The 21174-nt window shown below is 49.8% G+C and overlaps 1 protein-coding gene across 1 annotated transcript in view; it reads right to left on the minus strand.

Annotated features, from left to right (window-relative positions):
- foxo1a (forkhead box O1 a) overlaps positions 1-21174 on the minus strand; it is a 38778-nt gene that overhangs the window by 4290 nt on the left and 13314 nt on the right. Inside the window, exons 2-3 of the mRNA XM_042063278.1 lie at positions 1968-2159; positions 130-1534 (exon numbers count right to left, since the gene is read on the minus strand). Coding sequence (XP_041919212.1) covers positions 176-1534; positions 1968-2159 — 1551 coding nt within the window. The 3' untranslated portion in view covers positions 130-175. The remainder of the gene's footprint in view (positions 1-129; positions 1535-1967; positions 2160-21174) is intronic.

Genomic DNA, 21174 nt, shown 5'->3' on the forward strand with positions numbered 1-21174 from the left:
CAAATACCGTATCGGTACAAAATCAGAGGTACATCCCTTGTATATTCAGCGTCTACCTGGTGTGGCTGGGAGATATTGCTAAAGACAGATGTGATTGATGGGAGTGCCCGGTGCAGCGCGGCTCTTTACCTGTGAGCGAGTGTGAGTGCGGCCCTTGCTCCCCCTGGCCTCCTCTCTAGCCGGACACCCAGCTGTGCGTGGTGGTCTTGACGCCGTGTGGGAAACCCTGCTGGGGCACCACCGGCTCGAAGTTGAAGTCCAGCGAGTCGCCGTCCATGAGCGTGTCGTGCAGGACGGACTCCACGTCGCACTCGAAGCGCTCGATGGACATGTCGTCCAGGTCGCTGGGCAGCTTCTCCGCGTGCATGTGCTGGCTCGGGTGGTGGAGCAGGGGGCCCGGGCGTCCCCCGCCGTAACCGTTGGGGCTGTGGAGGGTGCAGTAGGTAAGAGGCCCACCGCCGCCGATGCCGCCTCCCAGGTGGGCGGCCGGGTTGAAGGCCATGGGTAAGGTCTTGACGGTGCCCAGGCGTCCGGCAGGACCTACCGAGTTGTGGCTCATGTTGGCATGGGGCAGCATGGGGCGGCCGTTCATGGCCACGGGGGCCGGCGGTCCCTGGTTGTGCACCACGCCGTGGGCGTGCGGGTGCGGTGGAGGCAGGGCGTGGCTGCCGTGCTGCTGACCGCCGCCGCCCATGAGCTCGGAGCGGCCGTGCTGGACCGGACCGGCGCCGCCGGCGCTGCTGTAAGGGGGCAACATGCGCACTCCGGCGCCCCCGCCGTTGCCGCCCGACTGGGTCACCACCGTGTCCACCGAGGGCATGAGCTCCCCGTGGGACTCGCTGTCGGACGTCAGAAGCTCCTTGAGGAGCCCGGCCGGGCAGCCGAACTGGCCCAGGGCCGGCCCAAAGCTGCTGGCCTTGTTCTCGGCCAGTGGCTGCATGGGCATGGGCGACAGGGAGTTCATGCTGGCCTGGCCGTACAGGCACTTGCGGTACTCCTGGGGCCCTTGGGGCTGGCTGCCGCCGTTGCCGCCCAGGCTCGGGGAGCTGTACGGGCTCGGGTACCCGGGGCTGCCCTGCATCATGGGGGACGGGGAGGACTGTGCGGAGCCCTGGGCTGAAGCTGGGGCCCCTGGGGTCCCCGCTGGCCCCACCTGCGACGCGTTGTTCGGGGAGAGCAGGTTGAGGTTGTCCAGCAGGTTCTCCATGACGTTCTCCGAGCTGTGGTGGTGGTGGTGCGGGTGGTGGCCCAGAGAGCTGGCCATCTCCGACAGGCTCGGCAGCGTGCCCGCCATCTTGGTGCCGGGCCCGCCCGGGTACACCATGTGCACGTCGCCGTCGCCCAGGTCGTCCTGCTCGGGCATGAAGGGCGACAGGCGCCCGCTGAGGGTGCTGGCGTTGGAGCTGGTGCGCTGGCGGAAGCCGTTCCATGTGTCAAAGTCGTCGTTGCTGTGCGAGTTTGGGCTGCCAGGCCACTTGTTGTACTGGGAGCCGGGGCTGTCTGCACCACCCTCAGGCCCACCCTGCAGAGCCATCTGTGGGAACAGAGACACAGAGAGAGAGAATGAGAGAGAGAGAGAGAGAGAGAGAGAGAGAGAGAGAGAGAGAGAGAGAGAGAGAGAGAGAGAGAGAGAGAGAGAGAGAGAGAGACCAGAGGTCTCAGATTACCACCTCAGGAATGGGAGATATGTTTGCGACGTATAAGCCACATCCATGAGAATGGAATGACTGTGGAGAATGAGCACTTGAACTCTATCCAAGGGGATGTGTTCAGAAATTCAGCCGAGTGTCAAATGTTACAAAATATTGGTGCTTCTATGTTTATATTATGATATTTCTTGTGTTATTCATTTTTGAATTAGAACGTTTTATGTTCTGTAACGACAATGAAAACACTAGCTTTCAGTCCAGTTTCCCATGCAGAGTCACAAAGGCTTCTTTCCTGCCTCCAGTCTGCTGCTGCCTTACCTTTTTCTTGGCGGCCCTCCCTCGGCTCTTGGCGAACTTGCTGTTGTTGTCCATGGACGCAGCGCGTCGGCGGGGTGACTTGCCGTTCTTGCCCCCTTCAGGGTTCAGCATCCACCAGGAGCTCTTGCCGGTGCCCTCATTCTGCACGCGCACAAAACGACTGTGCAGGGACAAGTTGTGCCTAATGGAGTTCTGTCATTGAGAGAGAGAGAGAGAGAAGAGAGAGAGGGGGAGATAGAGTAGTTAGATAGTTATGGTGTGATTATTTGGTTTGTTAAAGTGATCTTAATAAACATTGCCTACACACTGTACATAGTTAAGTGAGAAAAGAGTTACAGCGATTGTGTGTGTGGTTCCGGTGTGTGTGTGTGTTGTGTAGGTGTAGGTTGTGAATGTTTTATGATGTAAGTGCGTGCCCTTTTCTCATAATGAGTCCTCTGACAGCCAATCACACTAGTGCAAATCCTTCCACCACCTGTTTTCTGTTTATGTCCGCTCCAGTGCTGACGGACGAACAGAGGGAGAAAGACCACTTAAGGTCACTTTGTGGTGGTTTGCGTCCACCTGAATGCATCTCACTGACTTTACAAACTCACACACACATGCATGCACAGACACACACTGATTCACACACAGACACACATAAACACACATGAAACGCTATTGATGTACCCAAGTCCAAAGGGCCTTCTGTATATTGATGGTGACGTCATACACGATAGCTGACAAAAACACAACAGGTCTTTGCATGCAGCCTGCTACTTATTGACCAATAACAGATAGGCCTACATCCGCTAATACACAATACCCCAATGGACAGCAAAAATACAAACCAATATCTGTGATACAGTGAATCTTTACTGTAAAATTGTAATCTACAGGCCAGTACCATACAGATGCATGGATCATATAATGGGTCCCTCAAAAAGTGGGACGAGAAGAACTAGCCTGATCTATGCATGTAGCCTACACAGAACAGACCAAGCTGAGGCAGACATTTAGGTTCACCGAAACCGAGTGACGAGAACGGAAAAGGCAGCATAATAACAGAAAACCATTACGTCGGGGAGTTAACAAAAACACCTGCTGATACAGCATAGTGAAACTATGAAAAAATAGAAAGAAAGAAAAAAGCAAACTCTGACAAAATAAGGATGTTATTTCCCACGGACAAATATGTATACCTTTTTTTGTTAGCATAGCAACAGAGAACAAAAATAGGAGCCAGATTTTAGTCTGTGATGTTTGGAAAAAAACACACCTTCTGCCTGTTCTCATGCGTCATGTCTCTACCCTTCACAGGTATGAGTAATTCACCTTTACAGATGCAGATTCACATTTAAATGGTAGCCTATGCACATCATATGTACGCAAGATACCTTCTGTTATACTTCTGTAACAATTAAGTCACTTAGTCAACAATAGTTTTTTTTTGCTGACATCCCTGCCACATTTGTTCTTCAGTCAAAACAACATAAATGGTGGGTAGTCTTTTATGCTATGCAATTATTGAGACATTATGCATCAGCAAAAGGGTGCTGACTTCAAGATCTCTAGGCCCTAAAACTGTAAAAGTAAATGAGCATCTTCTGTCTTCCTGTTTGTCATATCCTCACCTTCACTGTCATCATGGGAACCATGAGCCCAGGCGCTCACTGATGTGTGTGTGTGTGTGTGTGTGTGTGTGTGTGTGTGTGTGTGTGTGTGTGCCTAAGTGTGTGTATGTGTTTATGTAAGTTAATGTGTTTGTGTTTGTGTGTGTGTGTGTGTTGCTTTCTGCGCTCGGTTCAACACTGTCCAGTCTGAACAGTGCCGTCAGACACAGGAAGTCTCCACATGGGGGTGGTAAAGGGGTGCTGCTGAGGACGTTGAAATCAACACAGTAGGGGTTTATTTGTGATGAGAAGGAGCATATCAGCCAAAGTGCACAACACTGACTGACTCCTGTTGACATTGGACCACATGTATTGGTTGACACACCAATTCTGCATTGCCTTTGGTATTACCACAGGCCCTGTGCTACTTTTCCACGAGGCAAACCCAGTGGGATGCAGGAGGGAAATTGGATGATTGATGCGCTGGGCTTTCTCCACTGTTGGAAACAGGATCTGGCCCACGTCCTTGCCAGCTCTGGGCCTGAAGGCCAGATGAGTTCAAGACAGCTGATGAGTGAGTGTGTATGTGTATGTGTATGTGTATGTGTATGTGTATGTGTATGGGGAGTAAGTGTACTCACACACACACACAGCGGTCTGCTCTGCTCTACTCTACTCAAGCGCATGTCTCTAGGACTACAGGCTTTAAGGAGTGACAGAGTGTGTATATGTGTGTGTATGGGGAGTACTATAAGCACACACACACACACAGACACACACACACACACACCATGGTCTGCTCTGCTCTGCTCTGCTCTGCTCAAGTGCATGTCTCGAGGACTACAGGCTTTAAGGAGCGACATGCAGGCAGCTGAGCACCGGTGCACCTCCAGTAAAGTAAATCCAATTTTACTCTGCCAAGCGACTGCCACAACAAGCCAGAGTGGGGATATCTTTCAGCGCTGCGTGGCTCCTGTTTGGCTTTATGTAACTCAGTAAAAAAAAAAAAGCCTATACACTCACTGAAGCACAACTGACACCAAAGCTTTGGTAGAATAAGAGACATCCTGCAGTTCCCTTGGCAGTCAGACCACAGCATGTAGACTTCTTTAAGCATTATAAAGAAAGCCAACAATGGCGTACCCCTGAACACTGATCATCCCATCTCCTCCCAAGTCCTACAAAGGAGGCAGGGAAGGAGAAGAGAAAAAGAAAATGGAAAAACTGGAGCCAGCTTTTGTGATAAGCAGGCATATCGGGGAGTGTGCAGTGATCAGGACCACATGCATTCAATCAGCGCAGACACACACAGAATGGGTATATGTATATTTCCGTACGCGTGCCTCTGTGTGTGTGTGTGTGTGTGTGTGTGTGTGTGTGTGCGTGTGTGTGTGTGTGTGTGCCGTGTGGGCCTCTCTCCCGTGACCGCCACAGAGCTGCTGTGTAATTTCAGCTGAGCAGCATCAAGGAATGCCGGGAATGTCAGTGCGCGGACGCCGAAACGTCCTGTGACCGCCGTATATCACGCCTCCCATGTCGGCAGGGGAAAAGGAAGCCTGCGGATTAAATGTCCCTCCTCAACTGGCCTACCAGAACCAGACACACACACAGACACACACACACACACACACACACACTCCCAGCACCCTGGGGCCCACACACACTCCCAGCACACTGGGACACACACACACTGGTCTATGCCTCAGCCAGTATTGACGTAAGTGGGGGACGGGATCTAGTCTGTGACTAAATGTTTTGATCTTTTCTGACGGTGGTCTACCGAGACCATGCTGGAAAGAGGAACACGAGCATTACGCAAGAGACAGAGAGAGACCGATATGGAGTGTGTGTGTGAATGTCTGTGTTTGTGTGTGTGTGTGTGTATTAGAGAGAGAGAGAGAGAGAGAGAGAGAGAGAGAGAGAGAGAGAGAGAGAGAGAGAGAGAGAGAGAGAGAGAGAGAGAGAGAGAGAGTGGAAAAAAAGAAAATGGGGGAAACCTTCCACAGGGCAGTGAAATAGACTTGGTCTCTGACTTAATGTTATGGTGTTATTCAACAGTGGTCTACCGAAACATGTTGGAGAGAGCGATCAAAACATTACGAAAGGGTAGAGAGAGAGAAAGAGGGAGGGAAAGACAGAGAGGGAGAGGGAGAGAGAGAGAGAGTCAACTGGGACGGGAAATACCTGGGCAGAACTCCCTATGCTGTGTGGAAAGAGATCCTGGCAGTGGAGAGTGCCTGCAAGAGGCTGGGAGGCCCCCCCGAGTCTAGCCCTCAGTGTGTGTGTGAGTGTGTGTGTGTGTGTGTGTGTGTGTGTGTGTGTGTGTGAGAGAGAGAGTGTGTGTGTGTGTGTGTGTGTGTGTGTGTGTGTGTGTGTCTGTCTGCACTATGATTGAGGTGTTAAAAGCAGACACACTCCTCAAGTATTAGCACCAAAGTTCCCTCTGGTCCCATTCTGTTCTACAGAGTCATACGAATATCAAGAGTTTGTTGTTAGTCTGTTTCTGGATCATTCTGAGCCCCCTTCACACACCCTCTCTGACACTGATGTCACTGCCCAGTTCCCTCTCGATTTTACAGTCATGATTGTTATGTCCAGTGTGTGTGTGTGTGTGTGTGTGTGTGTGTGTGTGTGTGTGTGTGTGTGTGTGTGTGTGTGTGTGTGTGTGTCCAGGTAGGACATGAGAGCCCGTGGATCCTCTGTCCATCTCTGTCTTACCTATGGTCCCTCTACCAGCCTGTTGTGACAATGGCTGATTTATTAGCGCTCTGCCATGCACAGGGACCTAAACATTCCAACTAATCACGGCGTTCAAAGTTCACATGTAATCTCTGCCGCAACTCAGTCAGGGTCAGTATCTCTTAGGAAACCGGACAAAGCATGGGGGGGGGGGGGGGGGGGGGGGTCGAATCCGACTCCATCCTCAATCCACATTCCTGCACAAGGTTACCAAACATTCAGATGAGAGCAAACGAAACGTTCTGATACGTCCTGGTTTTGTTTTTCTTTTGACTCTCACAGTCAGTCTTTTGACTGTGAGTTTCACTACAATCTTGTCTTGTCCAGATCCAAGATGTCACTGCAAAGAAACCCCTTCAACATGCTGCCTATATAACACTACATAGCATTGACATATTGTGCTTATGGGTAACATAGAAATATATGCTACATATGCATACAATACTATTCCAAAGATCTCATATAAATAATAAAAAAAACGTTATATTGTAATATTGTAATGTCATACAATATGAAATGAAAGATGATGCTTTCTCCATGATGCTTTTTGTTCATCTGGCATAATAATCGGAGAGAAATGTGTGGGGAAAAACATTGCAATAGATCACAGTGACTCAATACTGGGCAGCCGATTCATAGCCAACTCATAAGGGAACGGGTATTAGTCTGATCCCTGTCCGAAAAGCTAGCCCACCTGGCTGTCTCTCCATAATCTGGACAGAACTAGAGGAGGGAAGAGAGAGAGAGAGAGAGAGAGAGAGAGAGAGAGAGAGAGAGAGAGAGAGAGAGAGAGAGAGAGAAGAAGTAGAAGAGAGCCACTGGTCTGGCCCCTGTTCTCTTGTAGCACGTCAACAGCTTTAGCCAAACACAAGGAAGTGACCACATGAAAGAGGACTGTCACAGGAAGCCAGGCTTACTTCCTGTCTCTCAGGAAACAGTGGTTGTGAGGGAGGGAGGGAGGGAGTGGAATGCTGGCCACACACTTTGGAGTCGTGGTGTGTGTGTGAGGGGTGTCCCTCGCAATAAAAGCTTGTAGGCACCAGACCCACCCTCCGCAACTCCCCCACACCCATACGAGCTTGGCTCTAGTGCCAACCTTACTGTTACTCACTCGGAGAATGCACAATGCGGGGACTCAACAATCCCTTTCCACACAATGCTGTGTATTTTAAAAGCCACACACAAATCTGACGCTAGGCAACGAGATGTCATGAAGGTCAACTCAAATGTTTTGATGGGATCAATGAGTTGGTCATCGGAACCGATCTACGTGAGACTGAGTCAAAGGTGGTTAGAAGTTGGACACGCACCATTCTAACCACTCATTTATCCAATGGAGAGTTAAGGGTGAAGTCCTTACTTTTCTGCCTCATACTTTTTCCAACAGACAAGGCAGAAAATGAGTGGCACATTTGTGCAGCATTTAACTGGATTGGAGTGTATATATCCTCAATCCTGACACTGTCGCAAACACTGTCGACTGTGAAAATGTTAGGCGCCTAGGTAAGTATACTAGGGTGCTTCTGTGAACCACATTATGTACTGGGCTGAGTGAGAGAGACCAAGGGTTTATGTTTTTCTCCACTTACAATAACTGCAGTATGCAACCTAGTGGTCAAAGTTTATGAAAGAGCAACTGCATTTCCAGGGGCCATGTCTAAGTAGTTTAAAGTTAAGCCCAGAATTAGCTTTTAGTGTTGCACTTACATTAACATACAGGCAACAAGTGTGTACGTGTGTGCGCGTGCATGTGTGTTTGTGAGAGGGGGAGGGAGGGAGAAATGACAGGACAGAGAAATGAGACGCAAACACACATGTAAACACAAAGGATCAACAGTGTCCGTCCATAATAACTCAGGTAGCAGACATGACGTCTGCAGCTTGTCTAACAGTCATTTTGGCCAACAACACACACACACACACACACACACACACACACACACACACACACACACACACACACACACACACAAACACACACACAGATGCAGACACACACGCAAACGTTTCTGCGGTGCTAACAACACACTGGAGCAGTGACAGCATGAGTGACCACACCACACACACACAGTCTCTCTCTCTCTCTCTCTCTCTCACACACACACACACACACACACACAAGGCATATGCGACAAGTCCCCTTTTAGGATGAGAGCAGAGAACATGTGACCACACTGACCTATTACTGTGCAATGTGTGTTGTGATGGTGTCAGTCTTAGTCTGTCAGTCAGTGTGTGTGTGTGTCTGTGTGTGTGTGTCTGTGTCTGTGTGTGTGGGTGGGGGGTTGTTTCGTGTTTGCTTCATAATATATATGATGTGTGTGTGTGTGCATGAGAAAGAATGAGTGTGTGTGTGTACTCTACTGTGTGTGTGAGAGTGAATGAGTAAGTGAGTGAGTGAGTGTGTGTACTCTAATGTGTGTGTGTATCGTTTGTGTGTGTGAGAGAGAGAGCTAGCTCCATAAGTGGCGGAGGGGATCATGTGTTTGGGCCAGCCAACAGCCAAGGACACAATGTGCCATTTCATACTAACACTCCTTCCAAGACTCCTGAAAGGCGACACTGTTTCCAGACACTCTCTCTCTCTCTCTCTCTCTCGCTACCCACCAGGCCTGTCTGACCTCAGCCCAAGGCCAAGAGGCCACCAGGCCGGTCCACCTGGTGCCAGCAGGAGAGGAGAAGGCACACATTCTAGGAAAAGGGCAAGGCTGAGAAAACTGAAGATTTTCATCTGCAAGGCAAAAGGAGCCTTTTTTGCAATTCTTCTGATGTTACTTGCCAAAAAGCACTGGAGTAATTTCCAATTTTTTTTTTTTTTTGGGGGGGGGGGGTGAATATTCAAAAATAAACTAATGAACAAACAAACAAATAAATGAATGAATAAATAAACATGAGCCACCTGTTACCTGGACTCGTTTGACACCAGTGATTCCAGTCATGAGGCTGACTGTGTGTGCCACACCAGGAAGATTTGGAGATGAAGGACAGCACTGGACGGTTAACGGTCAGAGGCTGCATGGACTGCACTTCCACTGGCTGTATAGACTAAATGCCCTTGTAAAAAGGCTGCATGATGGGGGAACTATAAGTTAGGAGAGGTTGCAGTCTCAAAGGCTAAACTCTAGTTACTTATAGTAAAGCATTCACTAAGGTTATGTGAAATAAGTGAACTCTGGGCCGAGTATAGCATCGCTGGAGAGATGCAGCTCAGTGTAGACAGGAAAATGAATACAGCCATGCACACTCCGACCATCTGCACTGACAACAAGACTAAATGCTGACAGTCTACGATTGACTTCAAAAGGTCACATTGCTTCCTTGAAAAATCCCCAGGCATACGCTAGCATTGCTAACGGTGCTGACTCAAATTGAGATGTGAAGCGGGGGAGTGTGGGGGGGGGTTAGGGACTCAGTGATGCTGGTCCTGTCTGTGGGGGACGATATGGGGGGACGATATGATTAATGCCTCAACCACAAGAAACACAGCCCTTTTGAGGTGAGTGTATGCACAAAGAGAGGAAAAGGTCACTGGTAGCACGAGACACCTGTACAATAGGTCATGGCAGAAATTCCATGTAAAGAGACCAGAAAGTGACAATTTTCATCAGAATCGCTTTTGAACTTGCTGAACTCTAGCACGCACTTGAAAGGCCTTGTAGCAGCTAAGTGTGTAGGATCTTCTGAGCTCTGATGCATTCTCATCAATGAGAAAAGTGCTAGTAGGCTTACCTCTGTTTGAGAGATCAAGTGGCTGGGGGGCAGCTCAAAGGCCTGACATTAACCAATGCACCTACTGTACCTGTCAGAGTCATGTCAGGGAAATGCATGGAAGGCCAAAATAAGGGCAAAAAATGGAGTAAATGTCCACTTTGGAGCTATTTGAATAAACCTAACTTCTCATTAGGGTCTGTCGTTGAGCTCAGACGTGCGACAGCTAGCATTAGCGTGATAGCCTGCTCCTAGGAGACCTGTGCTGGAGGCTCGAGTTGGGTCATGTCTGGGGCCAGGGAGGACTGCTGACTGTTGCTGACATGGAGAGCGGGAAAGAGAGAGAGGAGAGAGAGAGAGAGAGAGAGAGAGAGAGAGAGAGAGAGAGAGAGAGCAGGGGCTAGGGGCGGTTAGCAGGAGCCCGACAAACGGCCCCAACCCTGTCATTAGCGCATCACCAGCTCAGCACGCCGCGCACACGCTAAATACAGTCTTAAGAGCAGGGGCGGAGACAGCAGCAGGTAACAGGGAGGAGAGAGAACACAACAAGACATAGACCAAGACTGGCGATGTAAATATAATATGATTCCTACTATGTTCAATTAGAGCAGTTCATTTAAGACCATCTTGGGAATTAGCTAAAGGTAACCAACAATGGCAACATTTAAAACCAGCACACATAGTAATTTTCAAATACAAATATTCCTTGACTATGTATAAGTAATAATGCATATGCATTACTGTATGTACCTATCTATGCATGTACTACTATATACTGTATTTACACACAGATACTGTACATATAGTATAAGTATATATACTCTTTTGATCCCGTGAGGGAAATTTGGTCTCTGCATTTATCCCAATCTGTGAATTAGTGACACACGCACAGTACACAGTGTACACACAGTGAGGTGAAGCACACACTAATCCTGGCGCAGTGAGCTGCCTGCATCAACAGCGGCGCTCGGGGAGCAGTGAGGGGTTAGGTGCCTTGCTTCAGCCATGCCTACTGGTCGGGGTTCGAACCGGCAACCCTCCGGTTACAGGTCCGAAGTGCTAACCAGTAGGCCACGGCTGCCCCCTATATTTGTGTGTGTGAGCGATTCTCAACACAACTGTACTGCGTGCTGTGCATTTCATGTGCTATTGACTGAGTTTCCATGCGAGCAGTAATGGGCAGATTAAGGGAGGAGTGTGTGCCAGAGAGCAGAAGGTGATCACTCAGCAGCAGCGAGGTGGGACAGACACCATCAGTGTCAGGAGTGCCATTATCTCCCAGCTGATCACCTGTTCGTTCACGCTGTCCCCCCCAGGGACACTAAACCTTGAATAGACCCGTTCATCAGTCGAGAGAGAGACAGAGAGAGAGAGAGGATAGAGAGAGAGAAAGACAGAGAGAGAAGGGGAAAAAAAATCAAATGATGGGTCTTATGCAACCACGTGTCTTATTAAGACTGCAAGCGCAGCACTAGGGAATTCCCTGGACTGGCACCGAGACTCAAAAACCATAAAAGAAGATCACCATGTTGGAATCTGACCTTTTCTTCTGTGTTCTTTTTCTTTCTTTTTTTTCGTTTCAGCTTGTCTTTCTAGTGCAGGGTTGACAGAGAGAAAGATAGAGATGACAGAGAGCGTGCTGGCTTACACCACTGCAGAAGTGTGAGGAAGAGGAGCCCTTTTTCGGTAGACATCAAAAGGAGATGTCAGAGTGAGATAAGATCCTAACACGAGTGTCTGACGGCGAGGCAGGCAGGCAACATTGATTTACTGTCATCTCCTGGGCAGAGAGCGCACTGAGATACACATAGTCCCCCCCTCATTTTCTCTCCCTCTCTCTGTCACACACACAAACACACACACACACACACACACACACACACACACACACACACACACACACACACACACACACACACACACACACACACTCTTGTCCACCACAGTCTCACAAAAGCCTGTTCACAGTTTTTACCATACATTCACCACCATACATTCACCCCCCCCTCCCCTCAAAACGCAATGGTTACTATACATAGACTCCAACAGGGTCACACATTCACAATCATAGTCACACATGCACCCATTATACAACTGAACGCATACATACATACATACATACATACATACATACATACATACATACATACATACAGTACATACATACACTACCAGTTTGGAGATACTTAGACATTTCTATTCCACTCCATTATAGACAGAATATCAGCTCAGATAATTAGCATTTTTACTCAGGGCAGCAGTTTTCAGATTACATTATGTGCTCTCAGTTAGCCTTTTAATATGATATCAGATTAATAAACAGAATATGCCTTTGGAACACTGGATTAATGGTTGCTGATAATGGGCAATGTAGATATTGCATTAAAGATCAGCCATTTCTTTCTAACAACAGTCGAGAACCCTTTTGCAATTATGTAAGCACATAATATAATCTGAAAACTGCTGCCCTGATTAAAAAATTATCTCAGCTGGTATCATGTCTATAATGGAGTGGAATGGACATTTTCTAAGTGTCTCCAAACTTTTGGCTGATAGTGTACATACATACATAGTCACATACAGCAAATGGCTGCAATAGATGGGGAGAATATACAATGTGTGACTGAGTTCCACACCTTTAGCTTGGCGGGGTGTGCTATTCGCAGCTAATGAGGAAACAATCTGCACGTTGATTTCTTTGCACTTGGGGACAGAAGCAGTTTCACAGTGCACACACACATACACACACACACACCACTTCCTGGCATGTGCTCACTTCCTGCGACACCTCTCCCCTCGCGGCAGAACGTCCTCGCAGGTGACGACGGGCGTGAGCGTCGATGGGGGGGGCCGGAAGACGCCTCAGAGGCCACCGATGCCCGACACCGCCAGCAGAAACCAGCCTCGCCTATAACGGCCATCACAAAAACATATGCATGATCGCAGCAGAAAAACACAAGAGCCTTTTCCAAACCAGCGCGCTTTTCCAACATCATGCCGTTGTCACAGGACTCTTGAGCCTCCTCAGTGTTCATGCCTTATCAATCCAGTGCAACGGGAGAGCCATTAAAGCATGCGTTTAATCAGGGGGAAATCTGCCAAGAGGGACGTACGGATGAAAATAAAACACACTCCACTCTGCGGCATTGTAACAACATGTTCTTATCGTTCTCCCCTGTACCCAGCCAGAGAGCCTGGCCAATCAAGATGGAGATGGATCAGGAGTGTGTTTCCCAAATGCAATTTCCCATTGCCAACCAACTAAGTTGCTAACAAGTTGGCATTATGCTTTTGGGAAACGCACCCCTGGCTGTGATCTGGAGTAGGTCCAGTGGCTATTTGGGGTGTGTGTGTGTGTGGGGGGGGGTTGTTTGGTATACAGTACTGTGGACATTATGTTATATTACACGCTTATCCTGACAATCACCTCACCAGAGCCCGAGCGGTCAGGCGCCATGGCGGAGGTGGCGGACACAGGAGTGAGTGTTAGGTAACACATGTGCGAGCGTGAGTGAGTGAGTGAGTGGGTGAGTGAGTGAGTGAGTGTGAGTGTTGGAGAGAGGAGGAGAGGGATGGCCAGAGCGGCGGAGAGAGAGAGAGAGAGAGAGAGAGAGAGAGAGAGAGAGAGAGGGAGAGAGAGAGAGAAGAGAGAGAGAGGAGAGAGAGAGAGGGAGAGCTCTCTTTCTCTCTCCTCCCTCCATGTGGTGGCGGAAGGTCTGACTCATCTCATCAGAATGCCTGGGCTTCTTGCGGGCCCCCTGAACACAATGCCGAGAGAGAGAGAGAGAGAGAGAAGAGAGAGAGAGAGAGAGAGAGAGAGAGAGAGAGAGAGAGGAGAGAGAGAGAGAGAGAGAAGAGAGAGAGACTACCAACCACTACCCGTGCTAGACTACCAACTCCCCACAGAGTCACTGGCTCTGCACAGAACCCCGTTCCCTTCACCTCTCCTTACCTCAGACCATGCCATGCAGACACACAAGCACAGCCTCCAGCATTATCTACCACTGATACGCTCCTCAAACCAAACCCTCAGTTCACCACCATGGAACTGGCACTCGAGAGAGAGAGAGAGAGAGAGAGAGAGAGAGAGAGAGAGAGAGAGAGAGAGAGAGAGAGAGAGAGGAGAGAGAGAGAGAGAGAGAGAGAGAGAGAGAGAAAGAGAGAGGGATACAATATGGAGGGGAAACAAGGGTAACAGACAGAAGCGCAAGGATTGCCGAAGAGTTTTTTTCCTCCTCTGTGGCTGCCAGCGATGTTGATTCGCCTGTATTTGCAGTGCGATAGGTTATCTCGGTGCATAGCTGACAATCACGGTGATACCTGCCGGCTCGCGTGGCCTACTTTGCACAAGTCAATAAGGACGGGCTGGTGAAAAAAGACAAGTGAACAGGCGAGCAGGAGGAGGCGGGCAGGGGATACGGAGAGGATTGGGGACAGCATAAAGGCCCAAAGGCGTCTCCATGTATTTGCACGACTTGTTTCATTAAAAATGTCGGCAGAGGAGGAAATGACACTTTTCATTAGCCTCGTCCATAACCCAGCAACGGCATGTGTTGCCAAGGAATTGACGCCACAGCGAGTGTGTGCGTGTGTGTGTGTGTGTGTGTATATATATATATATGTGTGTGTGTGTGTGTGTGGTGGTGTGTGTGCGTGCGTGTGTGTATGTGTGCATGTGTGTGTGTGTGTGTGGTGTGTGTGTGTGTGTATATGTGTGCGTGTGTGTGTGCATGTGGGAGGGTGGGCGTACAAGGAGGAAATCCCCGAACAGCAGGCAAACCTGAATGAGAGTGAGGACGTTGAAAATATTGATCTTTCAAAGCCCCTGGTCACTAATGGGCTCTGGCCACCTGTGAGAGAGGCGCTCGGGAGACAATGAGTCCACCTCACGTGTCACGCATACATAACTGGCCCGCATGCACAACCAAGCGTTCAAAACCCATTTCCCAAACCCGAGATACAGTAGAGTGAAAAAATAGAGCCTGGAAGTATTTGATGGGTTGCTAATGCTATGCTAAATTATGAGATGCGCCTGTTGTTCAACAAAGTGGATGGGGTGAGTCAGGATGGGTGGTCAAAACCCTCTGAAACAATACCAAGTTGCAGCACGATGCACCATGAATCAGATCAAAGCAGACAAGCCTTTCCTTCCATTCTTCCTCACATCCTTTCTTTCCTGATTCTCCTTCTTCCTTTTCTACTTTTTCTTCTTCTTCTGTCTTTTAATCCCTCCTTCCCTCCCTCCGGCCCTCTCGGCCTTAAGCCGTTGTGGCACGGGACACGTACGCCGCCGTCAACAGCTGATCACACACTCTCGGCCCGCTCTGGCCCGGCGGCCACAAAAGAGTCCCTTTGTCACCCGCTGACGTCAACTTCCAATAATTGAATTTGGATGCGGGCGGAGGGGAGGGGCGCAGAGGAGGCCGTCTGGAGACAGAGTTCTCTGTGTGGGGATCACAAATCCAATTTTTTCCGTCTGTGTGAGGAGGACGAAGAGAGAGAGAAAGAGAGAAGAGGGAGGGGGGGGTCAGCAGAGGCTCTCAGTGGACTTCTAGTAGGACAGGAAGAAGAAGAAGAAGGAGGAGAAGAAGAAGAAGAAGAAGAAGAGGAATTTCAGCTGAGGTCCTCTGACTCAGAGCAGGGCAGGACAGAGGACCAGAGGACAGGAGAGGGCTGCAAAGGCCACTGGGGGTGTTGTGAGAAAGAAGGCAGGGCCTCCTACTTAAAGAGAGAGACAGAGAAAGAGAGAGAGAGAGAGAGAAGAGAGAAAGAGAAGAGAGAGTGAGAGAGTGCTGCTCCTCCGGAAAACTTTTGCATTCTCACTTATGTGTGAGGAATGCTGACAGACATCTACTTTCATGGTAGAGAGAGAGAAAGAGAGAGAGTGAGTGAGAATGAGAGAGAGAGAGTGAGAGGAGAGAGAAGAGAGAGAGAGGAGTGATAGAGAGAGGAGAGAGAGAGGAGAGAGAGAGAGAGAGAGAGAGTGAGGAGTGAGTGTGTGAGAGAGGAGTTTGTGCGACAGGAGAGGGTAGGAGAGGAGACAGGGCAGCCTGTCATGACTGAAGCCTTCTTGGCAGGCGTGGCTCTTCGCTCACGTCTGCAAAAAAGACTCTGAGCTCTTTTGTGTGTATGTGTGTGTGTGTGTGTGTGTGTGTGTGTGTGTGAGTGTGTGTGTATGTGCGTGTGTGTGTGTGTATGTGCGTGTGTGTAGGGGGGAACCAGATTTATACATCTGTGGAAAGACAGCCATGGGGAACGTGTTGTGTGGTGCACTCTGCTGCACAGCACATTCTATCATGCCATGCTGTTTTAAGAGACGGGACGGGGCTGTGTGGACACTCTGCCACATAACACTACCAAATCAGCTCCAACGAAACACACACGTCACACACACACACACACACACACACACACACACACACACACACACACACACACACACACACATAAAGACACTCCATCTCCAGCTATGCCGTTTATTTAAAATAATATTATCTCAGGCTGGTTGGGGGGGGGAATGTGACGCAGGAGATAGGCAAGAGGCAGGTCCCCAGAGAGATGGGGGGTAAGAGAGAGGGCCAAACGATGGGGGGTAAGAGAGAGGGCCAAAACAGGCATATACGGAGAGAGAGAGAGAGAGAGAGAGAGAGAGAGAGAGAGAGTGGGAGAGAAAGAGAGAGAAAGGTAAAACACTGGGAGAGGAGATAGAGAGAGCAAGAGGCAGAGACAGAGAGAGAGAGAGAGAAAGAAAAGAGTGTGCTCCATGCTATTAGCAGACATCCTCCCTACTCGGTTGTATCCGCTCAGGAAGCGCTGGTTAGCACTGATACCGATCCCCTTGCTAATGCCCCTGTGGTCTGCTCAAAACACCCTACCAACCTCCACATACCCCTATACCCCCCCCACCCCAAAAGCAAAACGCCTGAAGGGACTGACCGCAAGACATGCGGGCTCGAGAGCTGACACGTTTCCTAATCAAAACGTTGCACTCTCCGATTGAACAAAAACAAGAGGAAGAGAGTCGAACAAAAAAGGAAAAAGACTCTCAGGAGCTCCTGATTCTTTTCACCCCCCCCCCATCCCCCCACTCCCCTGCTCACCACAATTACTTTCTTGAAGTCGAACATCCTATAGCTACACTATTTGAACAACAACCCCCCCCCCCCCCCCCCCCCGCCCCAAAGTAAGTGTGCTGTACCAACTGCCGTGAGGTGATAATGAGAGTCCACCGGCGAGGGCAGTGAGTCCCTCTTCGCTGCACGATAGAGACGGACGTTTCTCACGGAGCACTCCCTGACAGGAAGACGAACGGGCCACGGCTGGCACTCGCTTGCACTCGGTGACCTCTGCTGAGCTCAGAACCTCGCTTCACACACATGCGCATCCCCACCCACCCACCCACACCACCACCACCACCACCACCCACCACCAACGACAACCACCAACAATCCACCGCCCCTCCTCCCCGCAACAACCAGACCAACGGATAATCAGCGCTTAATATCTGCCCCACTTCTGATGATGAATGAAAACGCAGTGGCCACAACAACACAGTCACAGAGACAATAAGGAGATGGCTGACTCCACAGTGCCTTCACACAAATGCCTGCCTATTATGGGATGTAAAGGCTGGATGAGCATAAGGATATAAAAGGGACTATGGTGGGGGGGTGGGGGGGGGGCTTGACTAGTGACTGAATGAGAGAAGGCGCCTGGAGGCTGCTGCATGCGTGCATGTGTGGGAGAGCTCATGCACGCCCTGAGCAGCGTGGTGGGGCGGGAGGCTGCAGAGTGTGCAGAGAAGGGAGTGTGGGGAGGAGAGATGTCTGAGAGGCGCGAGGCCTGCTGCCACAGTGACGCAGAGAGACTGAGAAAAGGAAAAAAAAAAAGGCTTGAATCAATCACACGGAGAGGAAACATCGAGACAGGGCTGTCTTTACATGGACGGGCCGCTTCTCGGCACACAACACACACACACACACACACACACACACACACACACACACACACACACACACACTAACTTACGCACACATACATACACAAGCACTTTGCAAAGGGGCTTCCCATGAGCCTCCAGTGAAAGGAAGTGACTCTGGGTGACCTTTGTGCCATGCGGTGACTGTGGGCACTGTAATTTTATTGCATTCACTCTCACACACACACTCATACACACACACACACACACACACACACACACACACACACACAGACACACTTACTCCCCGTGCCTCAAAGCACAGGAAGCCACAGTACACCGTGGCCCGCTGCTGCAGTCTTCAACTCTCCAGAGTGAGCCCCAGGTCCAGAGTGCAGCTGTGTGGGCCCTGGCTGCAGTGAGCTGAGCTAAACTGAACTGAGTTAGGCTGGGCCCACTGGGTGGGACACAGAGTCCTCCTGCTTCACTGCTGCCCCCTCCATGCTGCCTCTCTCAATATAGCTCTGTCACCTGGGGGTGGCCACCAGCACCTCTGCCAAACTGAGAGCCTGTGGGTAAAGAATGTCTGTGAAAGCGTGTGTGGGCGTGCATGTGAGCGAGTGTGTAAGTGTGTGTGTGTGTGTGTGTGTGTGTGTGTGTGTGTGTGTGTGTGTGTGTTGTGTGTGTGTGTGTGTGCGCACGCATCTGCATGAGAGCATGAGCATACCCCGCACATTTCTGTGCATATGTTTGTGCAGTTTCATGTGTCTATGTGTCTATTTTTATGCAAGTTTGTGTAAGCCAGTATTGTGTACGTGTATGTGTGTGTGTGTGTGTGTGTATGTGTGCATATGCGTTTGTGCCGATGAGTTTGCGTGACCCCAGTGAATGCACAGAGCTAGGCTTGTGTCAGGAGAGGAGGGCACAGGGGGGGTATTTTTTTGACTGTGATGAGGCGTAGAGTGGTGGGGCCATGCCTGTGGATAAAGGCCCTATGTGTGTGTGTGTGTGTGTGTGTGTGTGTGTGAGAGAGAATGTTACACATACCCATGTCAGCAAGGCCAAGGCGGAGCAGGAAAGGCTGGTTAGCAGCCACTGTGTCAGGAGCACCATTGCAGCCCGACAGGCTCCTGTCCTTGTGTGTGTGTGTGTGTGTGTGTGTGTGTGTGTGTGTGTGTGTGTGTGATGTGTTATTATTGGCAGCATCCTCTTTCTCTCTCTAAGGCCCAGCGGGGTAAAAGAGGTGAAAAGAGAGAGAGAGAGAGAGAAAGAAAGAGAGAGAGAGAAAGAGAGACTCTGGCCTTGAAACTGAGGCCAGCAGACAGGACAAACAGAGCAGTGCATAGTGTCAGAGGAGGTGTGTGTGTGAGTGTGTGTGTGTGTGTGTGAGAGAGAGAGAGAGAGAGAGAGAGAGAGAGTACATACTGTGTAATGTGTGAGTGGAACTGAGGCTGACGTGTGACATGCAGGAGCAAGCTACACACGTCTGGTTCAATTCTTGGAATCACGCCTGTTCTCTTGATGCATTTGAAAAGCTCTGTAAATATGACCCTCTCTTTTACACACTGGAAACTGTCTCCACAGCTTTTCTGTGACCAACATTATTCCCATAAAAGAGAATTTATAAAGCAGACAACAGCTGTAAGCATGGACAAGTAGTTGCAATAAAAGAGATGGAAGAGTAGACATTTAACTGATATAGCAGCCTGCTGCTGAGATGTGCGGTTATAAAAGTAAGTAGGATGCGTTCACCTTGAGCAATACTGCAGTTTGAGGGGAGTGTGTGAAGGCATGTCCACACAGGCCTGATATCCCCCAACACACACACACATACACACACACACATACATACATATAAACACACACACACACACACACACACACACACACACACACACACACACACACACACACATATAAACACACACTCACACACCAAGACATACTGTACACACACACATAAGCACACAAACACACACCTATTCAGCCCCAGCCCACAAACACACACACACACACACACAAAGGAGGCCGATCCTACCAAAGTAGCCTATGTGAGTAGCCTGCCTAGCTCTTTGTTTACCTCAGGTGAACCTAACCCCTGAATGAACCAGCGCAGTCCGCCACAAAGCCAACCAATGACTCCAGGAGCAATTGAGGTCTCTGTATCTCTCTCTCTCTCTCTCTCTTTGTTGATTTGCCTATCTCTCATCTGGCTGCCCCCCTACATTTACGTGTCCTGAAATGATCCACTCTTGGGTTCTCACGAAGGGGGGGGGTGGAGATGCATATCGGGCAGTGAGGGAGTACAGTGAGTAGCTAAAGAATGGGGTCACTGGGAAGACACTGAAAGAGAAAGAGAGAGAGACAGAGAGAAAGAAAGAGAAGGAGGGAGAGAGAGCGATACCTGAAACCAAACGAGGACCGGAGATTGACGCAACCTTAGTCATGGCTAATGTAGTTGGTCACGCCTCGAGGACGTCACCAGACCCTTATGACAGTGGCTGACGCCGTTGTCTAAGCCGTAGTGGGACATGGCCCAAACAGGTATGTCCTCTCTCTCTCTCTTTCGTTGTGTAATTGCATGCTGCCAGTACTGTTGATTATGAGTCAAGTGTCGCTCGCACTTCAACAACACGCATTACATGGTTACAAAGAAATAATTAGTTTGCGAAACCAAATACCACCACCCCTACCCCGCCCGACCTTTCCTGGACACCCAAAGGCAGTTCAAAAAGACATTAGACAATGAAATTAAAAATTGACCATTTGTGGGGCCGCATTGTAAGAGAGACTGGAGGACCATCTTCATCATGGTATACTCAGGCATGTTACCCAATTACACAGGTGTATTGTAACTCAGTGTGTGTGTGTGTGTGTTTGTGTGTGTGTGTGTGTGTGTGTGTGTGTGTGTGTGTGTGTGTGTGTGTGTGTGTGTGTGTGTGTGTGTGTGTGTGTCTTTATTTGGGCAGCGCTAGTGGAAACTGCCCCTCCTGAGCCAAACCTGTGTCGCTGGCCACTGATTAGATGGCCCAGAGACCTTTAGCACCACTGCTGTGCCACAGGGGTCAGCCGAGCAAGCGTCTGTGTCTCCAGCTCCACTGCATATGTAATGCTAACATGATCGGAGACCCACAGTGACCCCGGCGACAGGGCGAAGCGCAGCTATAGCATGACGTGTCCCTTGTGCCGCCCAACCACAGCCAGCACCACGGCGGAACATGCTGTGCTGTTACATCACTTAGCCTGG

The sequence above is a fragment of the Alosa sapidissima genome, chromosome 15, assembly GCF_018492685.1.
Source record: "Alosa sapidissima isolate fAloSap1 chromosome 15, fAloSap1.pri, whole genome shotgun sequence".
In the NCBI taxonomy this organism is placed as follows: Eukaryota; Metazoa; Chordata; class Actinopteri; order Clupeiformes; family Clupeidae; genus Alosa; species Alosa sapidissima.